Consider the following 20265-nt stretch of genomic DNA (forward strand, 5'->3'; position numbering starts at 1 on the left):
TTAGATGAAGATGAAGATTTTGGATTGTAATCAAATTAAGAAGAAATAGATGTAGAATATAATTTGGATTGTAATTAAATTAAGATTTTTAAAAACTTAGAAATTATAAGAGATAAAGATTAGACCACTTTTAAGATTAAAAAATCTATAAATATTGTTGCAATTTAAGATTAGACCACTTTTTTTTTTGGTAGTATACGGTTGTTGCAATTTAAGATGCATTAGACCTTTTGATTTAGTGCAGTATACGTTGTTGCAATTTAAGATGCATTAGACCTCTTTTTTTTTCTTAGTGTAGTAAACCGGTGGTAATTTAAGATGCATTAGACATTTTTTTTAATGGAGTAATTAAAAAATAAGAAGAATTTGATTACACTACGTTGCTGCAATTAAAAAAAAAAAATTACAAAGTTCTACATATAGATTACAAACCTTTCTTAAGATGCTTGAAATCTTTCTTGACAAACCTGAAAAAAAAAAAAAAAAAAAAAAAAAAAAAAAAAAAAAAAAAAAAAAAAAAAAAAAACCATATAGATTGCAAAATTGTATGTAAATTTAATAGTCTATGACTGGAATTTACTATGACAACTTACATATGAGTCTATGACCACTTATTATCGGGCTTTAAAATAAATAAATAAATCTATAATTTCAACTTTGATTTTACTAATTTAGTCAGATAAGTTTCATAATTGTAAGGAAAAAAAAATGATATTGGAAGAATGATGACATCGTAAAGATTCAAAAAATTTGGGAATTAAATTTCCAAAATTTGGCAATTAAAAAAAAAAAAGATTTATGAAATCACCAACCTTATTGACCTTCAAAACTTGCCAGTGCCATAAATCATCTTTTATTTCTTGCAACATTTCTGTCACTTCCCTGCTTAAGGCAACTTGGAGAAATTTTTTTTTTTTTTTTGTTAACCATCTCTATTTGAATCTATTTGAATTAATGAGAGAGTATAAAACACGTTATAAGAATTAAACAAAAAATTGTAAGTAAAAACTTTATAAGAAGAATTCAATAAAGAAATTGATTAGAATAAATGATTTCATGGGCAAGTAAAAGTAAAACATGTTAATAAGAACAATTCAATAAAAAATTTTGATGTGAAACTCTTACCCTTATGCACCAAATTTGATTCGATGAAGATTGAACAAATTTAGGATATAATTAAATATTGGACAACAAAATAATTAAATTGGATCAAAACATTAACATATAAATTAGATCAAACATAAGGAAATTAGCTTAAACAAAAGGTAACAAATATATAAAACGTATTCAATTTGATTAGTAAACAAATATATACCTACATGATTGTAGGTAGGAAAATGGAAGCCTAAACCAAAAAACTGTATAATAAGTTAGAGAATGAAAAAAAAATACACCAACCGTGTATATATATACAAACTCCACCTAAAAAAGGAGTCCAAATAAAAATCAAATACCCTAAACTCCTTGAAGTCTATGTTAATATAGATCTTTGAAGAAGTTGATACGGAATATAATTCTTTTTATTTAAAAATTCCCTGATTATGCGTTAATTTAGTTTTTGATATATATATATCACCATATACATCGATCAAACTTTTTCTCTTCCGGTCAACCTTTTCATCCTCACCAACAATGCCTTTTTCTTTGGGGGATATATATGGATTTTTGGATAGATTTACATTATATATGGTTTGTTAGGATTATTCATCAAAGCCTAGATCTAAATGCTTATATATATCACCATATGATATGATATTTATTGAAGTTTTCCTCGACCAGTCAACTTTTTATCTTCAGCATCAACGTTTTTTTTTTTTTTTTAGAGGGTGATATATGCAGTTTTTTGGATAGATTTACAATGCCATGATACTACTAATTTAAGATGCATTAGACCTTTATTTTTAAATGGAATAATTAAAAAATAAGAAAAATTAGATTACACTATATCTATGTTGCTGCAATTTAAGATGCATTAGACTTTTTTTTTTATGTAAATGTTTTCTTTTTAAAATCTAAAAATCTAAAAAAATTTCTACAATTTGGTGAAGTCACTTGGCGCAACCACGGCTTCTAAGTCCAACTTTTATTATATAGTATATGATTTGGATCTCAACTCTCAAATAGTTCACCAATTATAAAATATTTCTTTTAATAAGTATTTTAAAAAATAAACCAATAAAAGTTGTCAATTGACATAGGATTATTATTGATATTGCCTGAACAAATACCCATCCCTTTGCCAAGTCATCATCCTTATCCTTGAACAAATACTATGTCTTTAATGCATAGTATCTCCCATTATCATACTTCAACCAAAGAGTGGATCCAATTAGATTCTAAATTATATATATATATATATGTGTGTGTGTGATTGTTTTTAAATGTACTCGTGCATATGCATGGGGTTATACACTAATATGATATAATGGACCTACAAGCACACAACATTTATCACCTTCTACTTCTAGTGTTAAAAATATTTCTAATACAGTAAAAATTTTATAGTTAAAAATATTTCTAACACAGTAAAAAAAATTTATAATTTAGTGATGTTGTTTTGAGTTCAAATCTTCAATTTATCCCTACTTATTGCCGGTTAAAAAGAAAAAGAAAATATAAAATATTCATAATATGAATTTAACTTTATCATAGTCGTGGGTTCCAATTAGCTTAACTGATAAAGTCTCTAATGGTTTTATAAGAGATTTGAAGTTCAATCCCTGCCTACACCAAAAACTGATTGGTGTCTTGGTATGATGATAAAAGAGCTATCATCAGGAGCAGTCGTCATAGGTTGAAACTCTCTAAAAAAAAAAAAAAACTTCATCACTAAACGGCCCAATTATTTTATCTATACTCCTATAGAAAAATCATATTTTTATTTTTAATGGATCTTATTAGTCATTAGTAAACCAATAGCAATTAATTATTTAGTTCATGATTAATTTATAATATGTCTACTAAATCCGATCCTTTAATGATAGATCCGAATTGTATTTTGTAATGTGAGTGATATGACTCATGGTTACATCGGATATTATGCAATAAATGAATCAATCATCGTGCCTGGGGTGTTCACTAAACCGCATAAATCACAAAATTTGCGCCAAAACCATTCGCAAAATAATATAATCGCACCGTATAATGCAGTGTAGTTTGCGGTTTTATAATAAGAAAACCGCATCACATCGCATCCTCTATATATTAATATGTTTATTTTTTTAATATTAAATATATTATTAGTAATTTAATAACTCTAGTTTTCCAAAAAAAATAATAATAATAACTCTAGCAAGTGTTGATAAGGAAAACCAACCCAAAATATAGAAAAACTAGCTCAATAATTTAAAACAGGCCCAAAACAAAAGGGAAAAATTAGTTTTGGGCTAGGCAAGAAAATCCCAAAATTTGAAAAATATACCAGCTTTAAACCGCATCTTATACACTGCACCGCACATATGACCGCAAAAATGAGTTGCGTTACGGTTATGGTTTTAGCTAAACTCTAAACCATACCGCACATGTGACTAGAAAAATAAGGTGCGGTGCAGTTATGATTTTGGCTAAACTGCACTGCAAAGTATGGTGCTAAAAATGGCCAAAACTGCAATACACCGCACCATGAACGCCGTGCAAGCTAGAATCCTGCAGAACCAAATCACACCCTCTATGAAGTGCCAAACTAGTATCATCCTTGTCATTTTAATAATGCTTTAAAATTTAAAGACCAAATTGTGTTCTAACAAAGATCCAACCCTTACCAATAAGTCAAAAAAAGAAAAAGAAAAAGAATTTGATGGTTATGTTTGATTTATGAGAAAGTGTACGAAGATGCAAGGAAAACAAAGTCCCACATTTTTTTTCTCTCTCTCTTTTTAAAATTGAAATTTCAATTTAGCTACTGACTGTTATGCTTTGTTATGCTAGATGTTAGGTTGCTTTAGTGGGCTGTTGGTGGGCTGTTGCCAATCTGTCAATAAATCCCTATTGTTAAGGGTTAGTTGTTTATTTGAATTAGTCTTACCATGTTATTAGGAGCTCTGAAACGTGGGCTGTTATTTTTTCTTGTTTTTCAAGTGTTGCTCTGTAAGGCTATAAGATAGCCAGGTTTACTTTTCAATGAATAACAGAGATTTCTCCCAAAATTTCCTTATTTGTTTCATAAGTTTTTCTGATTCCTAACATTTGGTATCAGAGCGCCGTCACGGGGCCTGGTTAATATTAGAAGCAGCAGTCTTTTACGTGTGTAGTGATTGAAGTACGATGACAGAAAATTCTTTTGTGCAACCAGCTGTTCCGAAATTTGATGGGCATTCTGATCATTGGGCAATGCTCATGGAAAAATTCTTGCGTTCTAAGGAGTACTGGGGCTTAGTGGAGAATGGGATTCCTGCAGCAGCAGAAGGTCTCACAGATGCTCAGAGGAAGAACATTGAAGATCAGAAGTTGAAAGATTTGAAAGCAAAAAACTATCTATTTCAAGCAATAGATCGTTCGGTCCTAGAGACAATCCTCAACAAGGATACAGCAAAAAACATATGGGATTCTTTGAAACAGAAGTATCAAGGTACAACACGAGTAAAGCGTGCTCACTTGCAAGCTCTCCGAAAGGAGTTTGAAATTCTTCACATGAAGGCAGGGGAATCTGTGAATGAGTATTTTGCACGGACTCTTACCATAGCCAACAAGATGAAAGCAAATGGTGATGACAAGGGAGATGTTGCTGTAGTTGAAAAGATTTTGAGATCCATGACTCCAAAGTTTGATTATGTTGTGTGTTCCATTGAGGAGTCTAAGGATATAGACACCTTAACCATTGATGAGTTGCAAAGCAGCCAGCTTGTGCACGAACAACGTATGAGTTCTCATGAGGAAGAAGAACACGCTTTGAAAATTACACATGGAGAACAATTTGGAGGAAGGGGTCGAGGCCGTGGAAGTTTTAGAGGAAGAGGAAGGGGACGAGGCAGACAAAGCTTCGACAAAGCCACAGTGGAGTGCTATTACTGTCATAAGCTTGGGCATTTTCAATGGGAATGTCCAAGCAAGGAGAAGGAAGCCAACTATGCTCAGACTCAAGAAGAGATGTTACTGATGTCTTATGTTGATATGAATAAGGCAAATGGAGAAGATATGTGGTTCCTTGACTCAGGATGCAGCAATCATATGTGTGGAAAGAAGGAATACTTCTCGGATTTTGATGGAAGTTTCAGAGATTCGGTAAAGCTAGGCAACAACTCAAGTATGGTTGTGATGGGAAAGGGCAATGTACGGCTACAAGTTAATGGAAGAGTACAGATTATCACAAGAGTGTTTTATGTGTCGGAGCTAAAGAACAATTTACTAAGTATTGGGCAATTGCAAGAAAAAGGGCTGAACATTCTGTTTCAAGGTAAAAAGTGTAAAGTGTTTCATCATGAGAAAGGCTTAATAATGGAGACGAAGATGGCTTTGAATCGAATGTTCATACTACATGCTATATCTCAGCCTATAGCATCTGCTTGTTTCAACACAATCACGGAAGATATGGTGCAACTTTGGCATTGTAGGTATGGACACTTGAGCTTTAAGGGCTTAAAGACTCTTCAGTAGAAGAAGATGGGGAATGGTTTACCACAACTTAAGTCTCCCTCAAGGCTGTGTAAGGCTTGTTTGGTAGGGAAGCAACAAAGGTTCTCATTTCCAAGGAAAAGCAACTGGAGAGCTTCACAAATTCTTCAATTAGTGCATGCTGATATTTGTGGACCAATCAAGCCCATCTCAAATGGCAAGAAGAGGTATTTGATTACTTTCATTGATGACTTTAGTAGAAAAACATGGGTTTATTTTTTAATGGAGAAATCAGAAGCCTTTGCTGTTTTTATGAGTTTTAAGATACATGTTGAGAAGGAGACAAACTCGTTTGTTAGAATGTTACGTACTGATCGAGGAGGAGAGTTTACATCACAAGAGTTCATCAATTTTTGTGATGTAAATGGCATACGAAGACAATTGACAGCTGCCTACACACCACAACAGAATGGTGTTGCAGAATGGAAGAATAGAACTATTATGAATATGGTTTGTAGTGTGATTTCCGAAAAGAAACTTCCAAAAACTTTCTGGCCTGAAGCAGTAAATTGGACAGTGCATGTCTTGAATCGAAGTCCAACAGTGGCAGTAAAAAACAAGACTCCAGAAGAAGCTTGGAGCGGAGTTAAGCCTTCAATTGAGCATTTTAGAGTTTTTGGATGTATCTCCCATGTTCATGTGCCTGACAGTAAAAGAACTAAGCTGGATGATAAGAGCTTGATTTGTGTTTTGTTGGGAGTTAGTGAAGAGTCCAAGGCTTACAGGCTTTATGATCCAGTTTCACAAAGAATCATAACAAGTAGGGATGTTGTATTCGAAGAAGACAAGAATTGGGATTGGGGTAAGAAATATGAAGAATCCATTGTGAGTGAATTGGAATGGGGTGATCTTGAGGAGGAAGCAACTATGTTTGACGACAATGAAGAGGGAAATGAAGTTGATCCTAATGAAGAGGGGAGCGAATCTGAATCTGATCCTGAAGCTAATGTAGAAGCAGCTGAAGGTAATTTTTCCTCTGATTCCTTGACCGAAGAAAGCTCTCCTAGCTCAAATGAAGGGAGGAATAGGAGACCACCAATCTGGATGAGAGACTATGAAACAGGGGAAGGCATTTCTGAAGAAGATAATGAAGCTCATTTGGCTCATTTGGCCATGTTTGCAACTATTGATCCTATTCACTTTGAAGATGCTGTGAAGAGTGAGAAATGGAGGAAAGCTATGGATTTAGAAATGGAAGCAATAAAAAACAATGGTACGTGGGAATTGATGGAGTTACCTAAGGAAGCAAAGAAGGTTGGAGTGAAATGGATTTATAAGACCAAGTTTAATGAAAATGGAGAAGTGGACAAATACAAGGCTAGGCTTGTAGCAAAGGGGTATACTCAGCAGCATGGGGTAGACTATACTGAAGTATTTGCACCTGTGGCATGCATGGAGACAATTCGATTGGTGGCAGCACTTGCAGCTCAAAAAGGATGGACAATCTACCAGTTAGATGTGAAGTCTGCATTTTTACATGGTGAGTTGAATGAAGTGGTTTTTGTGGAGCAGCCTTGTGGTTATGTGCAAAAGGGAAATGAACAGAAGGTTTACAGGTTAAAGAAGGCACTTTATGGGCTTAAACAAGCACCACGTGCTTGGTACAGCCGTATAGAGGCCTATTTCATGAAAGAAGGCTTTGAGAAGTGTGACTATGAGCATACTCTATTCATCAAGACAAGCAAAGAAGGCAAAGTATTAATTGTAAGTCTTTATGTTGATGATCTCATTTTTACTGGAAATGGAATTGATGTTTACAGAGTTTAAAAATTCCATGAAGCATGAGTTTGACATGACAGATCTTGGTAAGATGAGGTATTTCCTTGGTCTTGAAGTCTTGCAAAGATCTTATGGTGTTTTTATCGGTCAAAAGAAGTATGCTTTGGAGGTGCTGAAACGGTTTGGAATGGATAAAAGTAATTTTGTTCATAATCCCATTGTTCCTGGCTTTAAGCTCATGAAGGATGAAGGTGGAGTTAAGGTGGACAAGACTTACTATAAACAGATTGTGGGTAGTCTCATGTATCTAACAGCTACTCGACCTGACATGATGTTTGTGGTGAGTCTTATTAGTAGATATATGGAGAATTCTACTGAGCTTCATTTACAGGCAGCAAAACGGGTGCTAAGATATTTGAAAGGAACAACTGAGTTTGGAATTTTCTATAAGAAGGGAGGAGATGATGAACTTGCTGCATACACTGATAGTGATTATGCTGGAGATTTGGAGGACAGAAAGAGTACTTTAGGCTATGTGTTTTTATTGAGTTCAGGAGCAGTATCATGGTCATCAAGAAAACAACCAGTAGTGAGTCTATCTACCACAGAGGCAGAGTTTATTGCTGCTGCTTCGTGTGCATGCCAAGCAGTATGGTTGAAAAGGGTGTTAGGAAAGCTGAGTCAAAATCAAGGCAAGTCAACCACTATTCATTGTGATAATAGTTCTGCAATCAAACTCTCAAAGAACCCAATAATGCATGGTCGTAGTAAGCACATAGATGTGTGTTTCCATTTTCTTCGAGAGCTCACAAAGGCTGGTACAGTGGAGCTGGTGCATTGTGGTACACAAGAACAGTTGGCTGATGTGATGACTAAACCACTCAAACTGGATGTTTTCTTGAACCTGCGAGGGCTATTGGGAGTTTGTTCTGAGATGGATATAAACTGAATGCTTGTAGCATTCAGTTTAAGGGAGGAATTGTTATGTTTTGTTATGCTAAACGTTAGGTTGCTTTAGTGGGCTGTTGGTGGGCTGTTGCCAATCTGTCAATAAATCCCTATTGTTAAGGGTTAGTTGTTTATTTGAATTAGTCTTACCACGTTATTAGGAGCTCTGAAACGTGGGCTGTTATTTTTTCTTGTTTTTCAAGTGTTGCTCTGTAAGGCTATAAGATAGCCAGGTTTACTTTTCAATGAATAACAGAGATTTCTCCCAAAATTTCTTTATTTGTTTCATAAGTTTTTCTGATTCCTAACACTGACATGACATTTTTTAAAATTTATTAATTATTTTATTAGCTATGTCATCTTTAAAATTGTTTTTTTTTTTTTTTTTTTTTTTGTGGTAAATGTCAACTTTTAAGTTTATTGGCATATAGACATTTTTCGTCAACAATAAGGAACAAATTAATTAATTTAATTTTAAAAAAATAATAATAACCAAACTGATCATGGTCAAAATGTAGAACTAAAAATGATAATTTTTGTAAAAGGTAAGAAATAAAATCTAATCAATCAATACATGGTAAAAGATCCCTCAAAATTTCCATCTCCCGCCCAGCACCAACTATTCCCAGAAAATTTGTCCTCTCAAATCTGAAATGAAAATTAAAAAGTTCAAATATATATACCTTTTCATCTCTCTCTCGCTCTCGGTTGTGTGGGTTTCACTGGGTTTTCTCAACAATTTTAGAGCTCCAGATGATTTTGGTTTCTTCTTGGATATCTGTGAGGGACTTGCTTTCCCAACTGGGTTGCTAGCATCATCTGAGACCCGTGATGATGACACAAAGCAAAAAAGATGGCCGAAAAGAGTGCCATTTTGAGCTTTATCTTGTTAACTAAATGGCCCTTGGAAGGTGAGGAGAGTCAAGATCAAGTTAGCCATGGTGTTTCTCTCTGCTAACACGCGCCAAATTTTATTTTATGTTAAGAGAGTGTTATTTATTATTGATCCATAAATTAAGTCATCTTTTATGTATGATTTAAAAATACAAAAAGTTTGAAATTTAAATATTTTATAGATGAGATATCTATTGATCTTTTATAATCTTCGGATTTATCAAAGTACGCATCTGATAAAAAAAACATTGAATTGTGTAACATTGTCAAAACTCAAAAATTATACTACATATGTGTTTATTTAGGAATAGCTTATTTAGCTTTTTGTTGAACATTTTTTGATAAAAATGTGATAAAGAATACTTGAACCTTGGAAAATTTTAAAAATTAAAGTAAGAAAAAATAAAAAATAAAGTTTTAAAAAATTGTACATAAAAGTTAAAAGTCAGAAGCTGAAACTTAAAACTAATGCAAAACTCACTCATAACTTTTTTTTTTTTTTTTTTTTTTTTGTTGAATAAACTCGCCCATAATTTTAACCCAACTCTTGATATATTATATATTTTCATACGTATGACACTAGTATTATATCTATGCTCCCATAAAAAAAAAGTATTATATCTATGCTATGCATGGGTTAATATAAAATTATTTACAAATTAGTATTTTCTTAATGAATAGTGCACATGATGTGTGTGTTTGTTATCGAATGATATTAAGGTCATTAATGGGTGGCTTTGAACTAGTATTCACCATTTTGGATGCTCCAATTGATATAATAATACCGATGCTTTCCCATCAGATTCTTTTTTACATTCAAGCATTCCTCGAAGCTGAGGCAATAGGTTGTAGTGTCCATATCAACCTTGCCATACCCCGTTGCTAAGAAATGATTAGCAATGAGTCTTCAAATACTTCTAAATTTTTTTTTTTTTTTTTCAAATGCTTCTAACTTGATGGCATCATGACTACCTATATCTCATTTCCAACTAAATTTGTTGTCTAGCCAATGTATGAGTGGTTTACTGTGGTTTTCAAATCCGGATTGGACCATATGGTCGAATCAGGATAATCAAGAACCGGTCATCATTCCGGTTTTTTAAACTTATAAAATCTGAAATTATATTTTTCCTGTGAACCACTGTGAAAGAAAGATAATTTGCTGCTTTACTCTGTGTTTGAGAAACTGGGGAAGACAAGAGTATAGAGACTGAGATGGGGAATAAAGAAAGATGAAGACTGAGAAGTAAATGTTGGGAAGAAAAGCAAAAGACTAGAAGAAATATTCAGTTTTGGATTGCTTGGAAAAACGTGATAGTGGAATGAGTTGGCTTTCTAATTATTTGTTTAAATTATTTTTTAACTTAAAAAACCAAGTCTTTTCTCATTATTTGTTTAAAGAGTCTGGATAATGTGTGGTTCTAGGAATAGCATATATTAATAATCAATTTTGATAAAAGTTTTATGTGAAGACGAGCATCCACAGCAGTGGATTTATAATTTTAGCTATTTAGCACACTAAAACTTACTTTATCTATTTTACATACACACATGCTGCAGCAGTGGATCTATTTTAGTTTTCAACACAATAAAATAATATATCTACTATAATAAAATAATATATCCACTACAATAAAATAATACATACTACTACAAAAAAAAACACCACAAATCCTATAAAAATAAAAAATAAAAAAACCACAAACGGCACAATCCACAACCACTGCCAAAGAACATCCACCCAACAACAACTACACAAATGACACAATCCACTTTTCCACTGCCAAAGAACAACCACCCACCAACAACTACACAAACCCAGACCACCATCAAACCCACCATCTGAGCTTGATCGAGAGAGAGAAGACTAGCCATCGCCATTGCCATCGCCATCACCGATCAAGCCATCGCCGACCCATTAACCCACGCCATCGCCGACCTACTAACCCACGCCATCCACGAAACCCACCGACCCAATCGCCGATCACGCCATTCACGAAACCCACTGACCCACGCCATCGCCGATCACGTGAAAAGAAAAGAGAAAAGATAGGGAAGAGGTAGAGAAGGAAGAGAGAGGCTGAGACTCTTGAGTCTAAGACGAAAAGAAAGAGAAGGTAGAGAGAGAAGGAGAGAAAAATAATATTTTAATGGAAAAGGGGAAGAGAAGTTAAATAAAATATATATATATATATATATTTTTTTTTTTTTGCTTTGTGCTACAGTGCACATTTATAGATAGATGTGCACTGTAGCTGAACATCTGAATTTTTTAGATATGCCTCCACTGCTGCAGGGTGATTTTTGTGATCAGTGGTGCTAAAAAATAGCAATATAGCTATTTAGCACCACTGCTGTGAGTGCTCTTAGCCTACAGGCCTAGTGACATGCTCACTACTTAGCGAGATCTTAGATCTTATGAGTTGAGAATTTTTTATTTCTTAAACGTAATTTACATTTTTTATATATATATTATATTAAGAGTTTGAATTTGGTAAGAATAAGTGTAAAACCCATGTTTTACACCATCCAATAAAAGATTGTTATATCAACATTTTACTTAAAATTTAATATATTCTACTACACCTAATAACATCTCAATGAACTCACAATTTAGTTGAATTTATATATGGGTATTAGAATTGATTGGGTATGGTTGTACTTATTCTTAAATATGTAATAAGATGATATGACATGTTGCGATTGGAGGAGTAAAACATTAATTTTACACCATATCCTTATCGAATTTTGATCTCTTATATTAAAGGACTTATTTACTTGAAACTTAAAAGTATTATATAAATAATAATAATAAAACGTACCAACAAAATAAGTAAATTTTTGTATTTCTTTTTATTTTTTGGAGAATCAAAACATAAAGTCATTATATCTATAAACTTGAATGGTTAATGGTAATTTTAATGTAATGTTTTATGCTTTATTATTATTATTTTTATTTAAAAGTTGTGATAATGTACTTGAAGATTATTTAATATTTTTAAATCAAGATTGCTTATTTTTATAGTTTTTTCTTATTAATTGTTTTTATTTTATTATGAAATATTTTATAATGCGATCACGATTCAACCTAGATTGAACCTTGGTTCAATCCAAAAAACTTGAACTTTTATCTTTTCTGATTCTATGAACGGACCGGGTTTCAAAACCAAGTTAGTAACTTCTAGCACCTCCTTGTTTCATATAACAAACTCTTATTTATTTATGATGTAGTTTAGGCTTTTCGTATTGAATAAAATTCACTTATTTCCCATAAATAAATAAAAAAATTCTACCGCCATTAATATAATATTACTTGCTAATGTGAAATCTTTCCTATTTTCTAAAAAATTATTTAATGAGATCCACTCACAAAATAAGCAATATGCTATTTAAGTTTATTGGATGCCCCAAGCTAAGGTACAAATTGATGATACAATTTTCTTTGTAAATCAATAAAGTAATAAATTATCAACTCTTTAAGCCTAGACTTATTTTAATGTTCTATCATACTAGAAATTATTTTATAAGCCTGTCTCATGGAGCAAGCCTCTTACAAGCTTGCAAACCCCACAAGTTTGAGATCCATAAATATGTGAGATGCCTACCCCATGAATTAGATGTAGATGTACAAGATACCATCTCTCCCAATTCAGTGCCCCTCGATGACTTTTCGAAAAAAAGTCTTTTAAAGGCCAAAAAAAAAAAACTTACAAAATATATTATTTTTAATAGTTTTGATTTTTTAAAATGAAAAAAAAAACATTTCAGAAAAACCTCATCTTGATGGTTGATATTATGTGAAAATAGCTTCATTCTAAAACTGTATTTTCTTAAAATAATTTTGGAGAAAATATTTAATAAAAGCATAAAACTATATTTTCCATTAATGTTTGTAATTTATTTGAATCTCTCCCCCCCCCCCCCCCCACCCCACTCCCCATCAAAAAAAGAAAAAAGAAAAAAGAAAAAAGAAAATTGAAACCAAGCCGCGGGCTCCAAACATCTAGGATAGATCTATCAAAATCAAAGCACCACTCTCTCTCTCTCTCTCTCAAATTTTCAAAAGCCCCTATTTATTAGAACTTATACCTCTCACCACAATCCCCCGCCATCACTTGCCGCCACACACCACCATGGCCTTGGATCCCCAACCCACTCCCACCACCACCACCACAACCACCACCATCACCACACGTCCTCTCACAAACATAAACACAAACACATCCCCTGCACAACCAGCAAGACCCGTGTATGTTCAAAACCCACATCCCCACCACCAGCACCACCAAATCCCCCATTTGTACCCACAAGTCCGATCCCCAAACCCCGCCCAACAAGGAATCCTCTACCCTGTTGCCTCCTCTGGCCGTGGCTTCATTCCCAAACCACCTCTTCAAAACTCTGTCACTGTTGCCACCAACAACAATGTTACAACAGCAGCAACTACTACTACTACTACAAGTGGTGTTGGTGTTGGGTACCCCACTCGGCCTTTGGTCTCTTATCCTCAAGTCCATGTGATGAGGCCTCCTCTTCACCACTTACACCAGCAACACCCAACTTCTCAGCTCCCCTCTGCTACAAACCCCATCAAGGGCATTCCTATCTCTACGCACCAAAAGGTCCCAGTTTTTTTTCTTTTTGGGGGTTTTTTGCTTAATGGGTTTTGACTGTTTGGTAAAGAAATTTGATGGGTTGGTGTGGGTTTTCTTTGAATTTTGTTTGTTTTGTATGTTCAATTGGGGTTTATGCGTGATGGGTGTTGTCTGTTTCTTCAAAAAATATGGAAAACTTTGATGGGTTGCTTTTGATTTCTCATTTTTTGTTTGTTTTCTATGTTCAATTTGGGATTTTTCGTGATGGGTTGCTTTGGATTTCTCGTATTTTGTTTGTTTTCTTTGTTGAATTGGGGTTTATGCTTGATGGGTAAGGCTTTTTTTAATCAAAATTATATCAACAAAATTTGTGGCTTGCTTTGGGTTCTCATAGTTTGTCTGTTTTCAATGTTCAATTGGGATTTTTTTTTTTTGATGGGTAGAGTGTTTATATAAAAAATGTATGAGCAGCTTTGATGGGTTGCTTCTGGTTTTTAGTATTTTGTTTGTTTCTGCTTTCAATTGGGGGGGTATGAGTGATGGGTAGGGTGTCATTATCAAAATGAATTCTGCAAATTGTGTGGTTTGCTCTTAGTTTATCATTATTTGTTTGTTTTCTGTGTTCAATTGGGATTTTTGCTTGATGGGCACTAGTTCGATTTTTTCATCTTTGAGCGCATTCATGAGCTCCATAAGCGTTAGATAAGCTTGCTTTTCATGCTGACATTGGCATGGTCAGACATTGGAATTCAGTGGCAATAGATAAAAACAATTCTGCAGATATTGATTGTCTTCTCCTTGTTTTAGGTTGCTCCTCCAACTTCAGTTTCTGACTATAATGGCTATAAGGATCCCAGGTAACTTCTTTATAAGATAGCATCATTTTTCTTTCATTAATGCATATATGTACAGTTTAATTTATCTCTTGTGGTGCTTTATGTAGGGACAAAAGTATGGATGCTTTCTCTAGAGGCAAAACTTTAGACGAGTCTTTGTACACGATCAGAGATCGAAAAGTAAGCATATGATTTTTTTTTTGGTTGATTGGATGTATATATGCATCATGCATGCAGAAGAAATATGCATGACTTGATTCACTATCACTGAAAATAGCTACCTGAGATATTGGTTTTTCGATTGTTCAAAAACTTTGGTTATGTTGTTCAAAGAATGCATTTTATTTACTAATTGTGGGACGCAAGATGCATGTGCAATGGGTTGATAAGAAAATTACCCTGTGTAATTTGAAGTACATTTGTCCCTACCCCCTTTCCAAAAAGAAAAAGAAGCAAAAACTCTGTAAGAACTTATCTCATTGCTTGGGTTGTTTCTATTCCCTGTTACATCTCTGGCCACCAAAGGTGAGCTGAGTAGGTTTGTTTAAAATCAATATAAGATTTTAACTTTCACAGTTCTGAACTTACAAAAGAAAAGGAGAAAAAACACATGTTGATAAACAGAGAGAGAAGCACATGACGCTTCCCCAAAAAAGGAAAATCAATATGAGGGAAGTTAAAGAAGGGAATAGAGTTTTGGACATTTAGTGAGACATGAGATATAGAGGCTGAAGCAACTTCCTGTAATAGCTAGAAGGGGAAAGGATTTTGTTTACAGAATTTCTATTTTCATTGTTTAGAATAGATGGAATCGTTAAAGTGTTTGGATTTTGTTTGGAAGGAAACTTGCTCTACTTATCTTCTGCTAAAATTTTTTGGAATTGGCTGAACTAGATTTAGCTAAAGAGGAGTATTCATTTTGAACCCTTGTTTGATTTTATTTTGGAAAAAAACCATCAATATTAATATAAATCTGTCTTATATTCAAATATCATTCATTGCGAATCAGGAGATAGAAATATATTTAATGCTGTCCTATTGCCATCCCTATCGCACTCGATTTCCTCACCATCCAAAACTATAAAGCAGATATGAAGAGAGATAAAAAAAATCTTATGTTAGTGTCTATTATATTTTTGTTCATTTGGAGTGTTAATTGTTTTAAATTTTTGGTGTACTGTTTATTATAACTAAAATGTCGACTTGAATTAACATTTTGGCCTTTCGTCATGATACATTTGTTGCTGCTTATGTTTGTAGGTCAATATAACACCAGATGCTTCTCTATATGCACTTTGTCGATCATGGTTGAGGAATGGTATCTCTGAAGAATTTCAGGTTTGCATAATTTTGGATGTGAATTTTTCTTATAATGCATTTGGAGTATGCTGTGTTTTTCATTCGCTTTTACGTCAATGTTATTACTTGTAAGCAATCTCTGTGTAGATTCTTAATGTAGCTATCAACTTTCACATGTTAATCTTATGTATTAAAACAAATTTGCATGTGCAGATTCTCTTTATGCAATTTTATTTTTGTTTTGCTTTTATGCTAATGCCAGTTTCTTATTAATCAATATTTACGTATTGACATGTGCATGTGCATCATTAGCTAAGAATATAAGCGGTAATGTAATGTCAATTTATTGCATATTTGATTTCAAAGAGCTTATACAGAGATGTGAGTATAAGCTTTTATGCCATCGTAGTCTATTGGAGTGGTCTCGTTGTTGGGGTTTTTCTGATTGTTCTTCTCTCTCTCAGTTTTTGTCCTCCCTTAGCTTAGTTTCCTGATTCCCCTCTGTTTATTGTACTGTTTGTTCCTTTTATTTTTTGTTGTTCATCATTATGAACTTCTTGTATTTCTCATTTTTCTATCATTTATAAAAGTTTTCTGCTTACCTATCAAAAAAAGTGAGTATGATGTCATTTTAGAATGCTACTACCAATAGCCTTTTGATTCAGTACTGATCTTTTGTAGACTTCACTACAAACTTGGAGACACTATTTTGTGCATGTGGCGAACCTTGACTAATCTTGTTGAGAATCCATAGTTGATCCCAAAAATCTGAGACTAAGGGTCCGTTTGTTTGTGTTTGGTTGAGACAGTGGAAAAGTAGAGGAATGAAAAACTTTTTGGTTTGGTTGAAAATAAGGTTTGTATAAATTTACCAAAATGTCCCTCTTAAATAAAAACAAAAAGTAATACATTATACTTTTTAAAAAAATTGTGTATAGATGAAAGTGGACATTTCAAAAAATAGCATAAGAAATCACCCAAAAGTGTTTTCTTACAAAAATAGTAAAAATAAAAATTAAGAAAAAAAAGAAGAAGAACCCACCACCTGACAAAACCAAAGGGAAAAAAAAAAAAAAAAAAAAAAGCAAGCCAACGTTACAAAGGAAAAGTCAAAAAAAGAAAAAAAAAAAGGCCAGACACGTTAATTAGAGGTGGGGGCAGTTTTGTCTAAATATTTTTCCCACTTTTCACTCCAATTTGGAGAGATTGTATTTTGAAGTGGGAGAAGAGAAAACTTGTGGGCCCCACCACTTTTCTCGCCCCCTCCCCCTTTCAACCAAACAGTGAAAACTGCCATTTTCCACCCTATTTTCCTCTCCCTATTTTTCATCCTCCTTGTTTTCACCTCAACCAAACATACTCTAAAGCTTTTTTGTTGTTGTTCTCTTTTTTGAGTATATTCAATAAAGTTCTATTCTCTCTCTCTCTCTCTCTCTCTCTCTATATATATATATATATATATATCATTCAGACCTATCTAGTCTTATTTTCTGTTCAGTACAGCCATTTCCCCACTATCTAAACTCGCATTTTTTGTTGTCATCCTCTTTTCTTCGTAATGCATTTTAACTTGAATCAGATCACACCTTATTGTTGTGGGCTCATTTATGGGCACAGTGTGTGCCTCCTAACATAATTTTGAAGATGCCGCTGAAATGGTTGACAGTTTCAGCTTTCTTTGAGAATAAAATATTATAGTACATGTTTTCACTTTAACTCATTTTCTGGTTTATAATTCTACTATATGTGTATGATCACGTCTCCCCTGCTGTTTCTAACTCTCATCTTGGTACCTAGTGGATTTCTAGCATGTAATGGTAGATAATTTAAGTTGATGATCAATATAAATCCTTTAGTTGAACCTTCATCAATGTTGTTGTTAAAGAATATCAAGAGTGTTTTAAGGAACTCCTCTCAATAACTTTTGTATTAGCAGTTCAGTGAAGCTGGCGATCAACTGAATTTTTGTGATTTCCTTGGAACTGCTTTTAAGAACATTGTTACACCAATTCAATTAAAGTTTATGTGGATTGTGCTCTTTGGTTTACTTTTCATCAGTTGGGCCTTAAAAGTTGGTTGCATGAGTTAATGCTTTGTAAATTTATTTTTCCCAATTGGCAGCCACAATATGGGGATGTTGTGAGGCCTTTCCCAAAACCTTTGCCTATATCCACGGCAAGCACTCATCTGTCAAAGAAAAAGGAAGGTGAAGAAGAAGAAGAAGAAGATGAGGAGGTTGGCTTATCTGATCATTATTATCATCATCTTTATAATTATAATTATAATTGTTATTTTCATCGTTTTCTATATAATCATTGTTTTTAACAACAAAAGAACTATTAGTATTATTGTCATAACAATAATGGGGTTCCTTGAAATGAAAATGCCATAGTGATCATTGTTATTGATGATCAATTATCTATTTCTGTTTATGTATTCACTTGGTACGGTGGGTTATTAGATGAGCCCTGAATCCTTTAACCATAATTTTGTTTTGGGGGCATTCCTTAAAAATGCCACTGATATCATGATATGATGTACTTCATGTTTTAAACTGAGGATAAAGCTGTATTTTCAATTGCAGATTAGTGAGATGATTTTGAGGTGAGATGATTTTGAACTTATTTATATTTAACAATTTAATGACAAGTTGACGTAGATTTATGAAAAATTATATAGTTCTATTTAATACGTATATGTTACAGAGTTGAATATGTATGTTACTGAATCTTCAGTCTTTTTTGGATGTTTAAGACTTTGGTGTGTTTGGGCCCAGCTTATCTACCAAAAGCTTTTTGCTTTTTGTCTCAGCATTTTTTTCCAAGTAATCTAACTTTTAGTTTTTTTGGGAATAAGATATATGTATATCTTTTGATAAACACTACGCAAATATGCTACTAGAAATAAGCTGCTAAACAGTACAGGCTTAGGAACTTAAGTGAGGCTCTGTTCTTATTTATCCATTTTCTAAACCTAAAATTCTGGTAAGTGTAGATACACATCTGCCTCCTTCAACACTAACTTGATTGTTTCTGCTTTCAGGGTGACGTATCTGTTGAGGATTTATCACCGAAAGATCTGTTAAAGAGACACGTTAAGCATGCTAAAAAGGTTCGAGCGCGGTAAGTTTCTCTATTCCCCATGGTGTTGGTACCATTTTTTTGTAATTGCAACAAATAACATAGCCATTTAATGTTTTGCTGTAGATTAAGGGAAGAGCGGTTACGACGAATTGCGAGGTATAAGAGTAGGCTTGCTCTTCTCCTTCCTCCCCTTGTAGAACAGTTCAGAAATGATACAGCTGCTAGAAACTGATGCACTTTGAACACATTATTGTCAACATTGGGGTATCCTCACGAGATGCATGCAAAGGCAGTAGATCAGTGTTTCAGGAATGACGAGAAAGTTAAAGTACTCAAATTTGCTGGCAGGCTTTGATGATCAGGATTCAAGCCAGACGATAGGAAAACCATTAGCGTCATATGCTTTTGAATATACATAGAAATGTTGTCTTTGGTAAAATTTTTACAATCCAGAGTGCAAAAATTGTTCTCTTCTGTGTAATTAATTAAATTTTTTGTTCAAAGATGTTTTCTACTTCCTCAGAAACCCCCAGTCATTTGGTAGTAACATAGTTTGTCTTCTCTTGACGATTATAAATTTAAGTGCTGAGCTTTTGTTTGTTTTGTTGTGTGTTTTTTTTTCCCCTTGAATAAAGCAAGGGGGTGACTATCCAAGGTTACCCTACTTGGATGTGGGACTATATATGGAATCGATGTTTGAATGGTCTAGATGGACTGTGTATGCGTGTGCGTACGTGTTTGGACTCAAGTTCTCCTATGGGAGAATTGTGTCATAAGGTTTTTAGCCTCCTTAACCTTGAGTGCTGTGTAGCGAAGGATTTCATTTCAGTCTTTAATCATTTGGTGAGTTATAGAAAGTCTGTTATTAGCTTCATGTTCGAAAGTAGTACAATTCTTTGGTCCCAAAGCAAGAGGCCTTGATTCATCCACAGATCTAACTAAATTCAACGACGAAGCTTTGAAGAAGATGCTTACCCTCTTCCTAATGCAAAAGCAAGATATTGACTCCTCAATAATGGAATCATGGCAATTTCTAATCAAATCAGGTTAATCCCCATTATAAAATTGGGAGAAGCTTAAACAAAAAACCATCAACACACTTACCATATACCCGCTGGGACTTTGTCCCTTTAGAAACCATCCCAACATCCAAGTACAATGGTGAATATCTAAGAAACCATGTTCATGTTCTCTTCTATGTTCTATCCTAGCTTTCATCTTTTGTTATAAAAAAAAAAAAAAGACTATCAATTCGTCTATTATAAGATAGATCAATTCATC

General features: G+C 33.6%; 1 protein-coding gene across 2 annotated transcripts in view; it reads left to right on the forward strand.

Moving 5' to 3' along the window:
* Positions 1-19582, forward strand: part of LOC126724106 (uncharacterized) — a 64317-nt gene extending 44735 nt beyond the window's left edge. The window contains exons 2-8 of one of the 2 annotated variants that reach the window (XM_050428345.1): positions 13261-13793; positions 14574-14623; positions 14710-14782; positions 15863-15940; positions 18023-18136; positions 18944-19023; positions 19108-19582. In XM_050428345.1, the coding sequence (XP_050284302.1) occupies positions 13305-13793; positions 14574-14623; positions 14710-14782; positions 15863-15940; positions 18023-18136; positions 18944-19023; positions 19108-19216 (993 nt within the window). In that variant the 5' untranslated portion in view covers positions 13261-13304 and the 3' untranslated portion in view covers positions 19217-19582. Of the gene's footprint in view, positions 1-13190; positions 13794-14573; positions 14624-14709; positions 14783-15862; positions 15941-18022; positions 18137-18943; positions 19024-19107 lie in introns of those variants that run through there. The other variant, XM_050428344.1, reaches the window with a different exon arrangement.
* Positions 19583-20265: the final 683 nt, after the last annotated feature.

The sequence above is a fragment of the Quercus robur genome, chromosome 4, assembly GCF_932294415.1.
Source record: "Quercus robur chromosome 4, dhQueRobu3.1, whole genome shotgun sequence".
NCBI lineage: Eukaryota > Viridiplantae > Streptophyta > Magnoliopsida > Fagales > Fagaceae > Quercus > Quercus robur.